Raw genomic sequence first — 22,909 nt, forward strand, 5'->3', positions numbered from 1 at the left:
CGGCGACCACGCAAAGGCCGCCAATACACAAACTTTGGTGAACCCAGAATCATAAGAGGGTGGCAGGGGAAGGACCCCGCCGCAGGTCGAAGGAAGCGCCCTGGAACATCGTCCAGTTAATTTAGTGAAGAGCCTTGGCTCAACCCTCCCCAGGGCGGCGACAGGGGCGAGGGTGGGTGATATGTAAAGGACTAAAGTTAATGTTGCCAAACACGGCTACAGCAACAGAAAGAACACTTCCCAGGTAAGGCCAGGTAGTAAGAACTGGTCACCTCAAAGCGGGTTAATCCTCAAGAGAGGAGGAGCGGGGAGGGGCATGGAAGATGTAAGTGAACTAAATTTCATGTTGCGACTCAAGTTGATGGGTCATGATACGGGAAATGCAGTCTTTCTTTAATTAGGGACATTCATATTGCAAAGTTATGTACGCGGTGTGCAGGAGATACCTGCATGGAAGATGGTGTATGCATAACAACAGTAAAAAGTCAACAGTACGGAAAAAAAATGATATCTTATCATCAAAACTGTAATCTAATAATGAGATAACTTTAGTCAGTGTATATAAATAACAGGATAAGAGAGCTGCAGGACTAAATTATTTACAGAAGTGCCAATGCAGGTATTTGATTATCGAATGAATGTGTAACGTTGGCGAGTGAAGAACTAGTGATGCTCCTGTGACTGCTAACTTCAAACCCGGTATGTCTGGAATTACTGGTAGCTAGCTAACACATCCTAAGTATCTAGCTGGCCAGGAGAGGGCACATGGCCATTTGCAGCCGTTGTGACTTGCTCGCACTCACCTGGCCCTGGGCGATGCGCTGCGCCTCCTCCTCCATGATGGTGGACACGGGTCTTAGGAACACTACTACAGCAGTGATGTTGTCGTCAGAGCCACTGTTGCGCGCTGCTTCCACCAAGCACCGGCCTACACCATCAGTTTCGCCTGAAACAAAAACAACACTTTGGTTAGATTATTGAATCACAAGCAACATAAGAAACTATACATTATTGTGCTAAAAAAAAAAATAAATAAATAAAAAAAAGTGATGCTATAGATGATATTGATTGTGATAAAGGGATTCTATGAAGAGAATATATGGGATCTTTACTGCAAATGTTGTTAATGTCACTGTAAAGTGGCCAAATATATGAAGGAAAAGATAAATAAAATAAACCCATCCATGAACGGAGCCTGCTGTACAGCAAAGATAGTGAGAAATTAACAATTTCCCGGAAGTGACTCTAGCAATTCAACTCTCTCTCTCTCTCTCTCTCTCTCTCTCTCTCTCTCTCTCTCTCGTGCCAGCCCTTTTCCTATACTACGACACATCAATATATTATATCAACTTTCAGCCATCCAACAATATTTGGAGCATGGGAGACAAGCAGGTTACTTGGTAGCGTATGGAGAACAGGCCTGGAATACTTAATCCAGCTTTGATGAATGCAAGTACATGGAGGCCGCCGCGCTGAGACTCGTAAGTGTGGGGTGCTTCAACCTCGAGGCGCAGCGTCAATGAATGGCCGGAAGATAAACGGTGTAATTAACAGGATCGATACAATTAATCTTATTGAGATGATGAGGGTGGAGCACATAATACCTTCACTATTACGAGCTTCCATCACAAAACAAAATTTATAACATAATTCGTAATGCATAACGTGCAATTCATCTCATCACAATTTTCTGACATTTCTTTCTAAAATTTAATCAACTGAGTTATTTATATCTAGGCGGACGGTACTTTGTCACACGCTACCTATCATCATTCTTCATTATGGGCACAGCGTTCGCTCATCTCCACATCCCAGGCAACCATACCACTCCACCATTGCGAAAATAAGCATTCCTGCTGCAGAATTCCCTCAGTTCATCACTCGTAGTCTCCAATTATTTCTGCTTTTCTGACACTCCTTTATCATTGCCTCCACTGACACTGCCGAGCAACAGAAGGAAATTGACGCTTTGTGTTCACTTCTCTGGCTAACACAATTCAATGACCTTCCTGACATAGCACTACCATATCATTCTGAACACTAAAGTAGTATTCAAGTAGTAATGTATGAAATCAACATCAATGCAACACACCTAAATCCTCTACACACACACACACTTGTTCGGCATCCGTGTTAGGCGGCACGTCATCAATACTAAGCATACACGTAATGGATTTTGCAACTTTTTTTCAGAAAGGTAAAGCTTCAGCGGGGCTTCAGTACTGTTCTGCGCTGGCCGACATCGCAGCACGTCAGAGGCGGTGTCACTTGCAGACAACAATAAATGTGTTTGTCTACCTCTCATTTATTCCGTCTGTCATTTAGTTATTTAGTCAGTCAGTCAATCCAGTAAACTAGATCTACATGTGATTCATCTTGTCGTAAACACCAATCATGATTTCGATACTGTGTCAATCAATACATCCCTTACATGTTGAGAGAATTTTCAGTACATTGACATTCAGTATTGTTTTGAAGTTCAGACATGTAACCTGACATTAGCGGATTGCAAGGTACACGCAGAACACCCATAAACAGTAGGGCATGTCCTGAACACTCATGAGGTTGCGGTGGGTACACAACACAACCAAGACTCCTGCTGCAGCTCGGCCACGAGATCCGATGCTTCTGATACAATAGAAAATATCATACTACCAGTCCTGAGCCGAGGGAAGAAAAAAAAAAAAAATATTGGAGGGAGCACCCAGCGGCATGTCAGAGCCAGAATGGAGATGGGTGTGGCGCAACTGTCCCCAGCAGGATCTCCCAGCCCGCCTTGCTGGGCCCCGCTCGTCCCTGTCCTGTAGTCTCAACACCCGCACCAAACATTTACTTGTTCCCATTTTACAAACCATAATTTTCAATACAGTGTCACCTCCTGTAAGGCCAGCATCATACAGGGCATCTCATCCACTCCTGGGATGCTGTGTGCACGACGGGAAAGACTCCAATGTCACACAAAGTTTCCCGTATTCCGGTTGTTGACTTAAACTGATAACTCCGTGAAAATAATCTTTAGTACAGCAAGGCTTTTCCGAAGAAGGCACCGTACGTAGGTCTCCAAGACAACACAAACACACTACTAACACAAGGAGGGGAACAACGCCGGCTTCAGTGGCGGGTGTAGGCCACGAATGCACATCTCTCCGGTGCTTGCCTCCCCCAGCCCCGCCGGCTGTGCTTTCTCTCTCAGCCCGCCTGGCAACCCCAACGGTCCTCAGATATGTGAAGTTTTCTCATCCTTTCGCCTTGCCTTCAACAAATATACTTATATCATGCACTCTATAATTAAACAGGAGCTGGACTCCTCTGTCGCTGTGGCGCTGAATAATGGTCTGCTTAGCCCCTAGAGCATTCTGAATGGTGAGGAAAACGCATCTTGTCCGACCTTCACGCTGATGTGGCGTGAGCGGGTCATGTGGTCCCAACATCCGCCCAGGGCGACGCCAAGAGCTGCCGGCTCAGCTACCGCTCTCTCCCACCACCAATACACAACAAACTCACTCTCATGTGGTCTGTGCCCTCACCACGGACCGTCCAGAACGATGTTTTCCAGTGTTATGAGCTTGCACAACGGTGGTCTTGGAGGCGGAGGATCAGGGGGCCGGGAACTGCCGGGTGGGTCATAACGCGTGGCGAATGAAGTGAGTCATCCAAGGAAGTGAGTTGCCAGCAGCACATAAGCTTCAGCAACACCTGCCTCCCTTCTCCTCGTCCCTACCCTCGCGTCCTACCACCCCCACACACCGCTCCTTCACAGGTGATGGCGCCACGTGAGTACAGCAGATACAGGTATGTCTATGGCCGATCAGTTGTGTCAACTGCCAGGTGTGAATAGACAGCACGAACTCTTCTCTTTAAGCTCTTCAGGTACACTGAACGTATAAAAGCCTTTCCCCGTCACTTAGTTATTTTAACATTCAACGGTATAAAATTTTCATAATTTTCTTAACCACAATGACATCGCAAAGCCATCAACAACACTTGAATATGTCATCACCACTTTATTGTCGCTTCTTTCCTCAATGTAGTGGTATATACATGACCAAGACAAACAGACAGACAAACTCATGCACGCAAAAACTCACATGTGCAAAAATACTCCACGCGTGGCTAACGAGCTAACAAGGTGCGAGCAACACTAATGTCTGGTGACGTAACAACGCATCTCCGCCTCGACGCAACATCAGAAGCGACCATAAATATGTGAACGCGGTAAGTAAAACAGTGATTAATTGTTCGGCAACACAAGGCTTGTCTGCACCGCCGCCTGCAATAGACAACTGGCACTGCAGTACTATGGAGAGATTGAAATACATGCTCTATTATCGATATCTAGATCAATCAGCAATGTTTATCTACGGAACACACACACACACACACACACACACACACACACACACACACACACACACACACACACACACACACGCAGTCATGGCGTTTGAACAAGAAATGTGGGTTATAATAATTGTCTGCCTCCTCGACCCAACCTCCGTCCCTCCTCCCCGGCGGGTCAACAAAACAAGATACTCAGACAACAATGTGTCGCTGCAGCACTCACCAGCTGCTTCACCATCTCGGCTCCTTCTCCACCCCCCCATTCCTCCTGCCCTCGCATCACCATCACTCACCCTTTAGTAGGCCACTGAGCACCCGCCCGCCTCCTTCACCGCCCAAGCGATTAGTGAAGCTGGTTCTCGGTGCAGAATGTCTTCATCCCGTCCTCCATCAAGCTTAATAATAAGGCGAGATGAAGACGTCTGCCATCCCTACAAGGAATCCCGCCAATACCGAGCCTTGCAACCAACATTTAGGATTACAAGGGAACTAATTCACGAGATCAATATACAAATTTGAAATTTGTTATTAAATGACACGAAATGTAAGATTCATAAAAAAATACAGCAAAACAGAGATGGAGTGGGATCAACGTCCATCGCAGAGAGAGAGAGAGAGAGAGAGAGAGAGAGAGAGAGAGAGAGAGAGAGAGAGAGAGAGAGAGAGAGAGCGCCGGCGGGGAGGATGGCAGCTGGGAGGGGCGGGTGAGTCATCACCCGACGAACCACTACAAGTGTACCCCCTTACATGCCCTTCCCTCCTGCCCCTGTCCACCCTTCATGCACTATCGGCCCACTCCTTGAGCGCCCTAACACCCCTCCACTAACAATGCATCCACTCCAGCAGGTCCTCTCGCTGGATTCACCAAATTGTCTCCAATACAACAGCAGCTCCCTCACATCTCCTGACGCTCCCCAGTCACCAACCTGCTGCTGCATCGTGGGTCTGGGCTACACTTCCATCGCTAGAGATTAAATAGCGGAGTTTCCTGCCTCTCTTATCCTGACCACCAGCGCCCAGGATGACCCATGCAATGCGACCTGCACGCAGCTGTGATCCCCCTCATGTCGACACACATTCCTCAGGTTTATAAAACATTTTCCTTCGAAATTCCATGCAGCTTTCAAGCAAAAAAAAAAAAAAAAAAAAAAAAAGAAATATTGTTTTTAACGCAAGGTTTTGCAGACTTTCCAGATGGCTGACTTCTATTTCAGCCTGCAAGACTATAATACTAAAATGTCAAGGTTTGAGAAGACATTTCAATGGCTCAATGAAACTTACATTGTTATCGTCTACTGTACATAAGAACATAACAACTCGAGTGCTGAAGAATCCACACACACACACACACACACACACACACACACACACACACACACACACACACACACACACACACACGAAAAAAAAAAAAAAAAAAAAAAAAAGCGGATTAACCCATTGTGTAAGTGGTAATTCCTATAGAAATAGTGTTGTCTTCAGCGTCAGACATTTAATAGTGGCCTTGTACCTTCCGGCTCGGCTCATATAGCTAAAAGTTTGTTCATGTCAGTCCTGTGAGTGCTGCGTTGATATTACTTGCAATTCGTCAACCGAGACACGAGGAAGAATGTGAAACCGCAGGAGGAAAGCACGACACTTTTGTTTGGTGTTTTCATTTTTTTTTCTTTTCTACGGACAAATTTTTCTCAGTGAGAGTCCAGCTTGCCGCCTGTGACGGTGATTTGAGGCCATTGTGTAGACGTGTTGTGTGTGAGTGTTGCGGGAAGGGGACGGAGGGGGACTCAAGGGTCTGCTGAGAAACTTGTCACGTGCGTGCGTGCGTAAGTGTGTGTGTGTGTGTGTGTGTGTGTGTGTGTGTGTGTGTGTGTGTGTGTGTGTGTGTGTGTGTGTGTGTGAGAGAGAGAGAGAGAGAGAGAGAGAGAGAGAGAGAGAGAGAGAGAGAGAGAGAGAGAGAGAGAGAGAGAGAGAGAGAGAGAGAGAGAGAGCCGTCACAAATGCTCGTTCATGTGTTTAACTTTAAGGGATTCTTGTGACTGTCCCAGCATAACCCACCGATCCATCCATCCATCCATCCACACACACACACACACACACACACACACACACACACACACACACACACACACACACACACACACACGTCTTCATTTACATATATATCCAATTAACCCGATCCCCCCCAAAGAAAATAGTAAAAAAAAAAAAAAAAAAAAAAAAAGGATAAGGAAAGAAATCCGGCTTAGCACCATTATGACCGTGTTGGTGTATCGGGGTGCGACAAGTCCTGGTGTTTACTCTGAAATCCTTCCGATACGGCAGCTTTGATAGATCACTGAGCCGTCCAAGTTAAAGTGCAGTGTTGAAGCAATCGATGCCTGTGAATGCAGTCTCCCTTCACCACCGTCCCTCCTTATTAATGGTGTCTATGTGCAAGACTGAACAGGGAATATAATGGTGGGCGGCAGTTCCCGGCGATGTAAGATGTGCTTTTCCTTGTAGGGGTTGTGTGGGGGTCTAAGACAAGCCGTAAGGAGCCACCCACATGGGGCTGCCTTACAAGGTGAGGCGCCCGCCCGCCCGCCTTGGCGTCTCCTGTGAGCTATGGCACAGCCTCCAATGATGCCGCCTTAGATTATGGTCGTTTTAGTCAAGACACTCTCCCTGAGTAAGGCGACTGACTCCACTGTGGGTAAGAAGGGCACACGAGAAACAACCGCCATTAACCCTCCTGCGGGGATCCTGAAGATGACGTAGAGATAATCGGCGGGTCACTTTATTATCCACTGTCTCCTTTACCAGGCCGGACCTTCCCCCCGGACGCCTGTAATGCAAACCTGAGTCATGTGATAGAATAAAAGTTTTCTCATCGCATAATCGCACTCTAATGAAGGTGACTTGAGCGATACTTTCTCTGACCTTTGAAAACGTTGTGCCAAAATAATGTTACTTTTTATGTCAAGTGTTGAGTGCAAGTGCGGAATGGCCGCCCAAGCAAACCCTGAGGGCGCTCCGCCTTCAGACACTCTGGAGTCAAATGTGAAAGGCTGGAGAACAGGTGGCGAGGTACGGAGGGAACGGGTGAGACAACAGAACGGGAGCAGGGTGAAGCAGAGAAGTTAAAGTTGGGGGCACGGTGAAGCAGGGAGCAGGGTTAGGCAGGACGTGGGGTGAGGCAGAAAAGGGCAGGAAAGGTGGAGCCTCGAGTAATTTCAATGTAAATATCGCTTGAGAAACAAACATTCACAGCATAAACAACTTTCCACATGGCTCAGTGTAAAACGAGTGGGTGTTCACTTGGTTGTGCCACGTATGTAGTAGGCGTGTCCATCTGTCTGTTCTTGTCTCTGTCAGTCTTTCGTGTCACTGACTTTCTGTCTGGTTTTCTATGCATACATATACGTCCATGCTTTACCTATCCAAAAATATCTTGCATAACTTTATTCCATCTTGATGTACTGTATGTTTTCATCTAACACAATCTACGGTGAACGAAGACTCACCTATTTACTGATGTCTTAAAAAAAAAAAAAAACAGTTCCGCCAGCACATGTGACAGATCACCACAAGACACAAGGAAGACGGAGGGTGAAGCATCAGTCTCGTACGTAACAGACAACATTAACTTTAGTGCAGGGAGGGGAAAGTGATTGCTTGCAGCTTCCCTAATGCTTTTTTATGTAACAGTATCTGCATATGTAGGGGTGAAAGACATACAGAAGAACCTTAAGGCGCAAGTGTTAATGTGAATACAGATCTGGTAACAAATGTGGACTCTTCTTAACCTCTTCAATACAGGGACATATTTTTACCTTGAGATTTGTGTACGATTAGACAAATCTATTGACAATAGGAAGGGTCTATGGAGGTCAGAAGATTAATGGCTAGAGTCTTCACTATATCAATCCCCCACATGAGTTTCTGAATCTGAATAAGATCACCAAATAGTAACCAAAAGGAATATGGAAACGCGTCATGATACTCAAGGGGTTAAGCACAGGAGCCACCTTCCTCAGTGCTCGCCCCTCCCAAAAGCTCACAGCCGCCGCCTCACCACGCACCACCAGCCAAGGAAACAGCTGGGGTCTCGTTAGAATACGTTGGCACTAAACAGCAGCGTCGTGCAGGTCGTTTCAGCCGCATAAACATATTCATGGGTTGGCGAGCGAGAACTTCAAATCCTCCTGGGTGGCAGATGCACATTACGCCTCTGCCTCCTCAACACGTGAGCATTTCTCGCTTTTTTTTTTCTTAACTGTTTTCCAAATGCTTCGCCTTCATGAAACGCAAGGAGGTAAATACAAGAAATTATTAACCTAACCTAACCTAACCTAACCAAACACTATAATACATAACATTTTTTCTACTTATTTTTTCTTATTTTTCCCGTTTCTTTTTATCTTCAAATTTCCTTCGTACATACTTTTCCAGTGAGAGAGAGAGAGAGAGAGAGAGAGAGAGAGAGAGAGAGAGAGAGAGAGAGAGAGAGAGAGAGAGAGAGAGAGAGAGAGAGAGAGAGAGAGAGAGAGAGAGAGAGAGAGAGAGAGAGAGTGTGGACAAGCAGCAGAGGACAAAACCCTGCAACACAGCAACACACTCATCAGAGCTATTTATACACACACGCGCCACGGTTCCCAAGTACACGAAATTTAATGGGCTATACACGTCCTCATTCGGGATCAGCTAATCAAGTCCACCAATAATAATAATAATAATAATAAAAAAAAAAAATCGTTCCGCTGCCCCCGTGTGCTCATTGTAAGCCTGGAAAGTTTATGTAGAATGACGTGTCTAGAGGGGAGGCGGGGAGGATGCGGTGGGAGGAAGATGGGAAGGTGGAGGGAGGAGAGGGAAGGTGAGGGACAAGCGGTTGTGGCAATAAACTACTACGGCTCCTGCGGGTGTTTGAACTGGTTTGTGTGTGTGTGTGTGTGTGTGTGTGTGTGTGTGTGTGTGTGTGTGTGTGTGTGTGTGTGTGTGTGTGTGTGTGTGTGTGTGTGTGTGTGTGTGTGTGTGTGTGTGTGTGTGTGTGTGTGTGTGTGTGTGTGTCATTTCCAAACACACACAAACAATTACACCCCTACAAACGTTGTTAATGCAAGAACGATCACTCACAGAGGTTATCGACGTGGCAAACACATGGTAATGACAGACATGAACAAGAATAATGGCCTATAGTCTATATTACTTCCCCGTGTACCGTTCATTTCCCCGTTGATAAGGGATGAGGGTCATTGTCATTGTTATCTTCGTTTTTTTTCTCCTAACAGCGTCACGGGATGTATCACAAAGACTTATCGCCTTCACCACTTCAGGTTATCTTACTGTGACTCACAGCGCGTCTTAGTGAAGTGAAAATTTCCACTGCTGTCACAAAAACATCTATGCCAATAACCTGCATAAAACAAGATGAAAAATTCGTCTAAATCCAAAATCAAAGGTAGACTAGTCTTAATCAGCTACATATACTCGTATATAGGCACGCCTTTCCTTGTACACGGGCAGTAGACCGCGTCCCCACCATGCTCACTCCGCAGGACGTAAACGCTTGGTATCATAACGACAAAATCAAACATAATTTCAGTCGGCCGGTGCAGCGCAGTCACCCGGCGCAGCAGCTTTCCTAAGAGGTGAGTCATGAGCGGGCGGCGGCTGCCCCGAGGAGAGGCACTCCACTCTTACCTCACCCACCCCGCGCTACGGATGACCCCATTTGTAGTGCTTCACTTGTTTTTTTTCTAACACACACACACACACACACACACACACACACACACACACACACACACACACACACACACACTCTCTCTCTCTCTCTCTCTCTCTCTGACCTTTCCTAGAGGAGGAAGTTATTTTCATGGTTCCTTCACCAAAATCCTTGTCGAATATGTGTTGCATTCCCTAACGTAATTGATTTCCGCAGCATGGTAACAGAATCAAATGAAATGTCATCACATTATTATCTTAATATTTAGAGTCCCAGCTCACAGGTGGAAAATCGCTGATCACTTCCTGGCAGCCTTCTCGCTGGTCGCTGCCCGGCGCTGCCCCAGCAACGCGAACCTGACTCACTGTGGTACCGCGGTGCTCCCTCCTCTCGCCGGCCCCATGAGTTCACAGAGACCCTTGTCTGGCCAGTATATACGTGGTTATCTGGCTAGTATACACATGGTATGTACATGGTGTAGGAAGCTGCAGCTTGTTATGTACACAGGCTCATGTTTATACAGAAACTTCGTAATGGAAGAAGCATGATGTAATGGTTGGAAGGGAGGTGATGTGAAGCCATTACATGTGAATAAAGGAGCGACCTTGTGGCGAAGGGCGTGAGAGAGAGCCACGTTAGTCAGGCAAATCACACTCCTCACTCATCCCTTCATCCACGCGATGCTTGCTGGCGGTGTTCAGTGTCTGGCTGGATGACACGTGACCCACAAGACGAGCTGATAAAGTTACTCCATATTCGTAAGAAGGGGAGATTGAACGAACACACACACACACACACACACACACACACACACACACACACACACACACACACACACACACACACACACACACACACTCATAGCAGACTAGGTACAATTTTAAGACAGAAGTTAAAACCATAGTAAAACTTCCCGTAACCCTGATTACATCGTGAAACAAGTTTTTAAAATCCTTTGGGATGAGAAGATAATCCAGATGTTTTAGTAAAGGTGAGTTCAAAGACATTTCCCCGTTGCATTAAGACAACAGAATGTTACAGTCCACACAAGGGAAACTGAGGGCGCCGTCTCCTTGAGCACCTGCCACCTGCCCTGCGCCGCCACACTCCGCCGCTGCCGAGAAGAGGCTCGCCACCGTCACGGCCAAGGCTCACCTGCACTTCCTCATGAATCATCTTCAGTTTCATCGCCGCTGCATGAACCACACCTTTACTCACCACCCACCCTTCCTACCGTGTGCCATTCACGTCTGTTTACAGTCACTCGAAATGACATTCTTTGAAAACACGACTTAACACCGTCACCAGAAAAAAAAAGAGCTCAAAAAGAAAAGAAAAAAATCCTCCTTCCTTGACGGACGTCCTCCATGAGGAATAGAGAGAGGCGGACTTAGTGAACAAAGCTGCAAGACTAATCGCTCAATGGCGGTGTCCGGGTCCAACACTGGCAGAGTCGCGCTGCAATTCAAGGTCGAGGTGACACCACCAAAGATTTTTTTTTTTCAAGCAACTAAATCGCGTTCAGGCATATGTCTGAGGGACAGGCAACGCAAGAGAAAGCAAATGTTACACGAAATCTAGAATGCACGCACACTTGTAGAAAGTGAGGAGACATGACTGTCATACAGGCAAATTAAAGTAGATGAGTTGACGAAATACGACAAAATAAAAAGGTCAGAGGAGTCAAGACAAGAAAGAGGAGATGAAATGACACGGCGGGCCAAGTGGAGGGCATGACGACAGATTAAGAAGAAACAGAGTGAGGACGCAAGTAATCAAGAGAAAATTATGAACACAGCTAAGCAAGGAAAATATGATACAGTAAGAGAGGACAAGGGGTGCAACGTCGCCTTGGACAGTGGTGGGGCCTGGCGACGGGGTGCCTCCATGAATGTCCTTGGGATGCGCTGAGTGAGGAGTGCGCGGGAAGAGTATGCACAAATCAAGGAACGAACGTAAGCCACAGACAATGAGGCACAGCGACTAAAAGAAAAAAGGGAGTGTACGCGGCGGAAATTATAATACCAGGGAAAGAATCGATCTAGTCTACAGGATGACGTCACGGATGAGTCAGACGCGGCCTGCCTCCTCCTCGGCAGCCCCGGCCCTGCAACTCCGACTCGTTGCCTTTGGGAGCAGGATTTTCCTTTTGCTGCACACCCTCACAGATGTGTGCCTCTCCAGGGCCCAGGGAGCGAGGCAGGGCTGAGCGAGGCCCTCACACACCCAGGCAGACTCGTCATGTCCTGGAGCCACTCCCTTTCAGTATTCGACTGTTAAGCTGAAAATTTATTATAAAACATGAACACAATTCATATTCGTTATTGAAATACCAAATAAATAATTGAAATATTACTCGACTGAAACAAACATACATATTATACTGTAGTCTACAAATTATTCTAATAATAACTGACACATAATGTCATTCATATTGTACTACTAAGTTCGATCCAACAACGTGCTGCTCACGGCTAATACCTGAAGCCAAGTGGGAGACAAAACAAACAGTAACCAATACCGTACATGTTGTAATGCGTAGATAATTTCCCTCACATTTACCATCGAAGTAAAAGTGTGAACAGAGTAGACGACCAAATAAATGTTGATGAGGGTAACTAGATTGCGTGTTTCGGAAATGCCTCCCTCGCAGGGCCTTGGGGTGGCACTGGACAACACGGCGAGGCACGCACACACGCACCTTACCCCTACGGCACCAACCGGCTTGGGCATTGGATAAATTTCCTTACTCCAATCGCTCAATATATATATATATATATATATATATATATATATATATATATATATATATATATATATATATATATATATATATATATATATATATATATATAGAGAGAGAGAGAGAGAGAGAGAGATATATATATATATATATATATATATATATATATATATATATATATATATATATATATATATATAGAGAGAGAGAGAGAGAGAGAGAGAGAGAGAGAGAGAGAGAGAGAGAGAGAGAGAGAGAGAGAGAGAGAGAGAGAGAGAGAGAGAGAGAGAGAGAGAGAGAGAGAGAGAGAGAGAGAGAGAGAGAGAGAGAGAGAGAGAGAGCAAATACAGATCAGCCAAAAACAGAAGAACGTGCAGTTTGTTTGGGCAAGTGTTGCATTCCTTCATGGAGGAGGAAGTCAACACTGCAACATATCACGAGAAGATGTGCGGCAGAGCATCGCGCACTGACCACACCACTACAGACCAACACTTGAATGCAGAAAGGAACACTCACCGAAGAAGAAGAACAAAACAAAAGAATAGGAAAAAGAAGAAGAAATATAATACGAATACATAGGAATCTTACAGACACACACACACACACACACACACACACACACACACACACACAGACAGACACATACACACACACAACGTGTGTGTGTATGTGTGGTTAGAGCGCTGGCTTCACAAGCCAGAGGACCGGGGTTCGATTCCCCGGCCGGGTGGAGATATTTGGGTGTCTCCTTTCACGTGTAGCCCCTGTTCACCTAGCAGTGAGTAGGTACGGGATGTAAATCGAGGAGTTGTGACCTTGTTGTCCCGGTGTGTGTTGTGTGCCTGGTCTCAGGCCTATCCTACGATCGGAAATAATGAGCTCTGAGCTCGTTCCGTAGAGTAACGTCTGGCTGTCTCGTCAGAGACTGCAGCAGATCAAACAGTGAAACACACAACGTGATACCAGTACATCAATATCTATTCAATTTTCAGCAACACAAATACGTACAAATATACTAAATCTCTCTCTCTCTCTGTCTCTCTCAAATGGAAAATTGTTGCTTCCGCCGTCAGGAAATAACAGAAAGCATTACGAGATAAAGGTCAGCGGGTGGCATGAGGAAAAAAAAAAGTTTCCTGAATGAGAGAGAGAGAGAGAGAGAGAGAGAGAGAGAGAGAGAGAGAGAGAGAGAGAGAGAGAGAGAGAGAGAGAGAGAGAGAGAGAGAGAGAGACAAAATTGAGGCGGAATAGGTGCAAGCCCCTCACTCCTCGGAAATGATCTCACTATTAATGAAAACTTTATCTAATACCAAGCCCCGGCGATCCAGAAACACGTGAGGGGGAATACAACAGGTATCTCACCGCCCGGACATAATGAATCCCTCGGGTACAGGTAGAGCACGCTGGTGAAGGGGCGCCGGCAGGGAAAAAAAGGGCGCAAACGAAGGGGTCAAAGTATATAGTGAGTGCAAGGAACGGGAGAGAAGGAGGAGGAGGAGGAGGAGGAGGAGGAGGAGGAGGAAGAGGTGGTGATGGATGATATTATAGCCCCACGGAGAAGGATCAAGTTAAGAGTTCTCGAGTGTATCAGCGTCCCCCTGTCTCTCCACACACACACACACACACACACACACACACACACACACACACACACACACACACACACACACACACACACACACACAAACTGAAGAAATATGATGACAAGGTTTATTCATTATTTCTTCTGTGCAAGTCACAACCTTCTTAAAAAAAAGCCCAGTTCTAATTCATCACAGACACAGGGCAGTGTTGTCGTGCTACTCCTGCTGAGACAGGGAGGGCGGGAGTATGGGAGAGGGGAAGAGCGTGGCTTGGAATCCCGGCGTCAACACTTGGTCGATGTGTATGGCGCCATAGTTCCGGGCCATCCATGGAAGGGCGGGGACTAGCTGGAGACAACAATGGTACCATGACATGGTTGGAATGCCTCTACTCGTGATATTAATGCAGCAATTACCACCAGTGATGTTGTCTCGCAAACTGGCGGCGACAACAACACAATAGCCGCCTTGGAGAAGTGCCCCAGAGCTTACCCCTTCCTCTTTTATAACGGCTTTGTCAACCCAACAAAAGGACGTGGGAATTTTTTGGCGGCCCGTCAGCAGAAGAGAAGGGTCTGGAGAGGTTGGCTGCCGTTCATCCCTCTAAGGAGATGCCACTACAGGATGTCCCTCACCAACCTTCAAGGTTATTCGGAACGTGAGGTCTCACGGTGCTATGTGGAAATATACCTGGAAATCAATCAAGAGACTCGTAACAACACGCGTAGATTTTAGTCAATATGAAGGCAAGGTGTTTCAACTAACTGCTTGATTGTCAGCAACTTTTGTATGATCAACCGCAATGGAAAGCAAGGCGTGTTTCGGGATTTATTCACAATTATCTATATCATGATGCTCTGTCCTCGTTACATGTCAAATATACAGTGAAGGTTTTAATGCTGAATATATAATAAACAAGAAGTCCACAAGCTGCTGTTAATAGGAAGGACTCATCTGTTGTCATAGCGGAAGCCTACATCCCTTCTTGGCTGACTTCCACCGACTTGCTGAACATTATATTCAGAGTCCCGTCCTGCGCACTAGACCGAGGACGTTCCCACGCCTTGTGGAAGGTGTGCAATACTGCCTTCCCTATGCATGGCACAGGCACAGCGTCTACCAGGTTGGAGATGTAAGTGAGGACGCACAACAAGCGTGGGAGCAGAGGGACAGCCTCGATGGGACCAGATACAGTGCCTCCTACAACGTCTGAAGCACACAACATCATCATGCTGTCCCAACAGTCCCACAAACTTAGTGCTTGTTCCAACTCGTACCAAACCCTTCGCCTTTTGGTTCTATATCTGAGCATGAGGGTTGTCAGAAAGGGTGTGGAATGTAACGGTGGAGTTCAAAGGTGATGTGAGCTACAAGATTCTTATAGTACATGTTCCATAGAACACGACTCTACTGAGCCTGCCACACCCTTAGCTGGCACAAAGACTAGATGTAAATGAAGAATACAGCCTCAGTACAATCCATCGTGCCGGAGCGCGCGCGCGCATACACACACACACACACACACACACACACACACACACACACACACACACACACACGTGCGCGCTATCAAATATCATCTAAAAACTTATTTACAGTATACACATAAGTATATACATGCTGTACGAAAGAATCAAGTTTCAAATCAAGTAGATTTATCACTGGTGTAATTCAAACCTAATTATGATATTTTGAAACATGACTTAAATACAGGTATCACACACCTTTACTACACCTTGATCACATTTACATCCACTGCTCGCTACACATCGCTACTTGAAGGTACGATGATCTGCACGTATTACTGTTTCCATCTCCCGTGTTTACCTGATGTAATGACGCAAAATTAACGTACCCATCTTTGGCAAGCACCGCTAATACTGCCCACTCGATTCGTGAACCAATGTTATGAAGTGCAAACATGCAATGTAAGGACAAGCGATTCTTATTGGCCATTCACCGATGAACACGAAGTCATATATTCCACAACAGAAAAAATCCTTACATCCCACTAGCCAACACAACAGCACGTCGACAAACATGCTCACGGCAGCCCACAATGCAGCGTACGGCAACCACAGACCTTAACTGTGATGCTCCCTTTATGACACGTGTAGGGAGCCCCTGAGGTGCTGCCGCCGCCTGCACACACCACACCGCCGGAAAATGGTCTGTTGTTGTGTTAAAGACTATATTTGGCGGCACTGCACTGAGGGTGAAGGAGAGAGTCGGGCGAGAGGGATCAACAAGGGTGCACTGTGTCGGCGCCCTCCTTCACTGCCGCCCTCCTCATCCTCAGGCGGCTCCTTCCTCCTACTCTCCCTTCCCCATGAATTTCACACACACACACACACACACACACACACACACACACACACACACACACACACACACACACACACACACACACACACACACACACACACACACACACTTTCATTATTAATTTGTACCCCGGGAATGCAAAGTATCTCAGGTCTGCAGAAAGTTCCTGTACTGCAAACACTGAACTAGTGCAAAGTAACTGTTTTGGTTGCTATTTAAAAGAAAAATAACACACAAAATGCAACATCTTCTGGTTTCAATATGATATATTTGACTTTAACTTCACAGCAGGAGTAGCAGCAAGACTACAGGCAACACTGGCATCCCTGATCGACGTGGTGCCGGGACGGTGTTACAGACCGCCTCGCCTTCACCACATGAAGGTAACTGCAAATATAATGACGCGATGATAGTTCTTGAAGATTCTTGCGGCCTGGTAGAGGAGTTTCAGAAGTCTAACTTGTTGAAACACTTCCCTTCACTTCATCGCCATTTTCTAAACTGTGATGAATCTTGGACGCTGGGCGGAGGCTGAGGGTTGGGGAAAAGGGGAGAGTGAGCTGCGGCAAGTTCTCCGGAGGCAATTGTTTCCTGCTAACTATGATCCTGATCTTTTACAAACCTTGAATACTAGAGCAATTTTCTCAAGGCAGAGGTTAATGTGGGGTCGAGAGGTAGCAGGTGGATGTGTTGCAAGGCGCGTTCGTGTTCATCTCGCGGGTACAAGTTGGCAAGGGTGACGGAGCTGCGGCGGCGACTGCTAACCTCACAATCCCTTGAGTCACCAGCATCGGCTTCTCGGTGACTTCACCCTCATTTTTTAGCTTAGTTCACTACGTGGGCGAATGTGTCTTTAATCCCAACACCTCCAGCTTTTCTGATCCTACTAACAGCGTCTTGGACACGTAGCGGATTGAGCAATGCTCGTGGGGGGCCAGAGGTGGCGCCTTGGTGCAGAATGCAAAGGGGGAGGGGAAAGTTGTGATGTGAGACGTGCATCAGGGCTGATGCAGACTGCGGCAGGAACATGGATGCAGCCTACAGTGTACACACCAACTACACAGATTAGTTACGTTCTTCTGGCCACCACAAATATTTATTCCGCAACAGACACGTAAGATGCAGGTGTAACATGCACCATCAAAAAAGTAAATCTGCATGTACAAATAAGAAGAAAACTGAAGCGGAAAAAGAAAGCAGAGTTCAGTTAACTCCCAATGCCTAGGAAAAGCTGCAGCGAGGAGTGGCGGGATGTGGTGGCCGAAGGGAGGGGGGGGATGGAGGCGCAGCGGAACATCGGTATGGTGTTGTCAAGGAGCCTCTGCTCAACTTCCTCGCACGTCACGGACGTCTGAAGATACCTAAAATGCACACTTAGATCCATGCGAGGCCTTCACTGCGTACTTACAAGCGTATAAAAGAGAATTTACAGGCTCACCATCCACCCACGGCGGGGGTGAGTGAATATGCAAACATAAGTACGAAAAAAAAAAAAAAAAAAAGATAGAAAAAAGGGAAAACCGGCAAAGGAAGGCGTCAGGATGGGGTGGCTGGCGACGCATCAGGTTAGGGGCTGTGGGAGTGGAGGGACAGGACTTCACACGCTCCACCCTTCTTCTCTCATTCTCTCATAACAAACAACGAAAGGATACGAGTTGAGCAAGACGGAGCCTGTGTCAACACTGCAGCCAGAATCAATCCCGCTATCGCATTTTTTTCGTCTTTTTTGTCAAAGAGAGAGAGAGAGAGAGAGAGAGAGAGAGAGAGAGAGAGAGAGAGAGAGAGAGAGAGAGAGAGAGACCAAAGGGGAAAAAAAAAGATGAAGTGACCGCGTTTAATGCAGATCAGAAAGCCACATGCCAGTATTCACCAGGTTGCTGAATTTGTGGATCTTCCCGCGACGTTTGTTTGTTTATTTCTTCGCAGACACGTGAAAAAAAAAAAAAAAGTTGAGGCGAAACTAAAAGCTGAAAGACGATAACAACAACAACAACAAAAATAAAAACACCAACCTTTATAAATCACCTAATCACCCACCCACACACCCACCCCCACACACACACTAACCTACACTATAACCTCCCTACCGTAACCACCAACAGCATCTCAAACAAAAAGTCACGCCCTTGGAAACCAGCCTATTAATTTTCAGTCTATCGAACCCAACACCACTCCTGGCCACGAAGGATGAATAGCCACAGCCCGACAAAGTAAGACGAGGCTGCGGTCACCGGGTACAGCGAGTGAAGATGGACGGTAGGAAGAGGTGAAGCAGGGCATTTGGGGAAGAGAAAGGGGCGAGTGTAGGATGTAGATGGATCAGGTGAGCGAAGGAATGCTTAGAGGGAGGGCAGGGCTATGGAGGTAAGGAAGAGAGGGGGACGGGACAGATGAGGGGTGGATGGGGGGACAGGTGGGTGGGTGGAGAGGTGTCTGGATTCTAGTAGGGATGGGCAGACTGGGTGGGGCACGGAATGTTTGGCTCTGGGTGTGTGTAAGAATGGGATGGATAAGGATGGGCGGGGCAGGATGTGTGTGTGTGTGTGTGTGTGTGTGTGTGTGTGTGTGTGTGTGTGTGTGTGTGTGTGTGTGTGTGTGTGTGTGTGTGTGTGTGTGTGTGTGTGTGTGAGGAAATGAGGGAGTAATGACACAGTGGGCTGAAGGCAAGGAGCTGGGGCTTGATTAACAACTTGCTACTGGACATAACTAATGCTTGCGTGCTTACGAGTGCTTGAGAGAGAGAGAGAGAGAGAGAGAGAGAGAGAGAGAGAGAGAGAGAGAGAGAGAGAGAGAGAGAGAGAGAGAGAGAGAGAAAACACTGACGGAAAAGATCTACAGTGAGGTTTCATTACTGGTAAGCCTTCCATTTAGTAACTAACACAAGACAATTATGTACAAGTATATATGGAAAACGAAACAGGGATGAACTTCAGTAGTAACCTGTGTTCTAGTGTTATCGTAACGTAGAATTCATACCTTTTACCACCGTCTCTCTCTCTCTCTCTCTCTCTCTCTCATGACCTCCGTCTCTGCGGCACCGTAAATATAACATTATCCTCCCTCTCCCCGTCGTCTCTTTCTTCGATACCACGTGACCCCAGCTACTGCGGCACCATGAATGCACCAGTACTCTCTCTCTCTCTCTCTCTCTCTCTCTCTCTCTCTCTCTCTCTCTCTCTCTCTCACACACACACACACACACACACACACACACACACACACACACACACACACACACACACACACACATTCATATACATATATACATACAAAATATTGTGACGAAACTCCTTTAGTAAGATCCTTTATTAAACTTTCAAACAAAAAGTAATTAGAGTCGTGACAAGCAAGAATGACTTCCGCCTGCAGCTCTGCTGTGCCCCGCCCGCCTCGACCCAACACTCCATACAAATCGCTACGCACAGGATGCACTGCATGTAGGTCCTAGCCAAACTCTAATATTCTTTTTTATAAATATATATTGTATTGACAAGCAAGTGTAGGCGGCGCGTTAGAGCGAAGCAGACACAACCCACACCGGAAATGATGTCTGAGTCTGTGAGCTGATGTGCTGACGAGGTCGCGGAGGACGGCGGCAGCGGGCGGTGGGGGAGAGAGATGGGGCTGGGAGGGGAGAAAGAAAGCGCGTGTTCCCAGGCAGCGGTGGTGGCGGTGACGAAGCGTGAGGGGCGTCGTGACAGTGGTTACAGCATGGGGAGGTGTTGAGGGGGACGACCTGGAGGAGGTAACACTGAGCACACACATTAAAGGAAAGATGACTCATGCTGCTGATTTCGAGAAGATTGTCTCTCATCGCCGAGTGGGAGAAGTGAGTCACAACATCATTAGAGCAGCTCAGGCGTCGCGCTGCATGACTGGTGGCGCAGTGAAGGTGTACACTGAGCACAGGCTCAGGAGGAGGCTTTACTACTACAGGGGATGCGTAGGATGGGCTGCAGACTAAGGGGCTAAGGAATGTTGTGCCGAAGAGGAGAGTCTGTGTTATTCACCAATAAAACACAAACGACCAGGGTCAAGTCCTGTCCATACAGTCACATTGTTTAAAACCTATCCCGACCAAGGTTGACTCACGAGACTATAACAAGCGGCTGGTTTTCATACTCATAGATGGAGACATTGTCCCTCAACTCACACAAATGTTAGATAAGATTCTTGGGCATTAATTGTTATCTTACAGTGAAAACTTCTGCATTTTAAGTGTGAACAGCTCTCCATCTCCACGATGAGGGAAGCGTGGCACTAACCAGTACTGCACTGCGAGACTTGCAAAAACAAAAAAAAAGGACCTCAAGGGTAACATGTAAAGTAAAACTGAGTCGTAATAAAAGGAAGTATGAAGGACACTTATGTTCATTTCCCTCCATCCCCGTATCCCCGGCCTCATTCCATACACACACACACACACACACACACACACACACACACACACACACACACACACACACGAAAAAAAAGATAAACAAATATTACAGTTATGGGGCTTTTCTTGTATTCCATCAAAGAAACCTACTGAGGGAACGCGACGAGTACAACCTGAGTGCTACTGTGGCTTCTGAGTCCTCGCCTTCTCCCCCTCCACCCTTGGCTACCAGACCTCTTCTCCACGTCGCGGCCCTTCTGAATGGGCGCCACAACCCAGGAATGTGACGCCATTACCTAAACGACCTCGGCACTACAGACGTGTAAAGGCGGAAGGTTAGGAGAAAAAAATCCAGTGAGTGTATGTGCGTGTGTGCCAGCCTCCCACACCATCCCTTCCTTTCCCGCTCCACCCCTACACGCACACTGTAACCACCACCCATCCAAACTGGCTTCCCAACATCCTCCGACTTCTCACACAAAATCACTCTCACCACCCACACGCCGCCCATTTTCTCTCACCACAAACACCATCTTCACGCTTGCAACACCCGCCATTCAATGCTGTGCCATCTCGTTTTTTGTACAGGTTGGCTGGTATGCACGTATACTCTCATACATGAAGACGCTTCCGTGATAAGAGGAAACTGCTTCAATTATGCTACGGATGGTGCGCCTCCAGGAAGAACAGTTCCTGCAAGATCATCTGACATAGCTCTTCCGTATCTCAAGGTGTTAATTGGAATGAATATTTCTACTTATTCATAATTACTATCATTTTATTTATTTTTTTCATGAAGCCAACACTCAGTCATGGCTGACTTAATTAACTTAATGTATGCATGAAAGCTATGTAATAAATTTAACAAATGCAATACACATGCATTTATATTTCTGATCCATTAAAAAAACGCGAATCTAAAACCATCGGAATGAAGCTGTAAGAGAGCGATCTGCAGTATGAACATTAGTTACTGTTCAGAACATCTGTAGTTTAAACTGAGGCGTCACGCACTGCTGCCAGCGTGTGGTCGACATCTAAACGAGGAAGAGTTTCGACCACCGTCATCTGTTTCATGATGAAATCAGCAATTGTGTGCTATTTATCAAAAGGAATTTCAAGGTACAAGGGCAAGGTTCTGGCAGTCTGCCTTCAGGCTTGGCTACCCAGGGGACGTGTTTTGCTTCTTCATTCATGTTGAGAAACTCTTTCCTTAACTTCTTTACCTTATATTGTTTGTCGTGTTTTTACTTCAATTCATTTTGTGAAACTGTTACGTTGGAATGTGTCTGAGATGAAACAATACAAAATAGCGTCAGCGTTTCGTAACAAATGTAACGGCGCAAAATAATAAATAATAAAAAAAAAACAATAAATAAATAGAATAAAAATAAAAATGTTTGGATAAAGGAACAATAATATTAATGAAAAAAAAAAAAAAACCGATCACGTTCTCTTAATTAAAAGAACTTAATTGGGATGTAGAATGAATAAAAGTTCTCTAGACATGGCGTGGCGGCAAGAGTCCTCACGTACCGGGTAGCGGACCACCGCGCGTCGGCAGGAAGAGCCAGTCTCTCCAACAACGCAGTTACATTAAAAACTTCCTCGCAGACAACGAAAACAAATTCCACACCATAATTCTCTCTCTCTCTCTCTCTCTCTCTCTCTCTCGTGGACGCCTTAAGCAAACAATCATTACACACAACCTTTAATATTCACAAGTGGGAGCGCGTGACCACAATTGAAGGCCACCACAAAACACTAACAAAAACTTTGCAAAAAAAAAAAAAAAAAAAAAAAAAATTGAAAAAGAAGAAAAAAGTGAA

General features: G+C 46.3%; 1 protein-coding gene across 11 annotated transcripts in view; it reads right to left on the reverse strand.

The window, feature by feature from the left end:
- The window catches only part of LOC123518191 (proteoglycan 4-like), a 316,782-nt gene that overhangs the window by 23,239 nt on the left and 270,634 nt on the right, over positions 1–22,909 (reverse strand). For 6 of the 11 annotated variants that reach the window (XM_045278880.1, XM_045278883.1, XM_045278884.1 and 3 more), the window contains one exon: positions 804–946. In XM_045278880.1, coding sequence (XP_045134815.1) covers positions 804–946 — 143 coding nt within the window. The other 5 variants (XM_045278890.1, XM_045278887.1, XM_045278886.1 and 2 more) reach the window with 5 other exon arrangements.

The sequence above is a fragment of the Portunus trituberculatus genome, chromosome 43 (assembly GCF_017591435.1).
Source record: "Portunus trituberculatus isolate SZX2019 chromosome 43, ASM1759143v1, whole genome shotgun sequence".
Lineage (NCBI taxonomy): Eukaryota > Metazoa > Arthropoda > Malacostraca > Decapoda > Portunidae > Portunus > Portunus trituberculatus.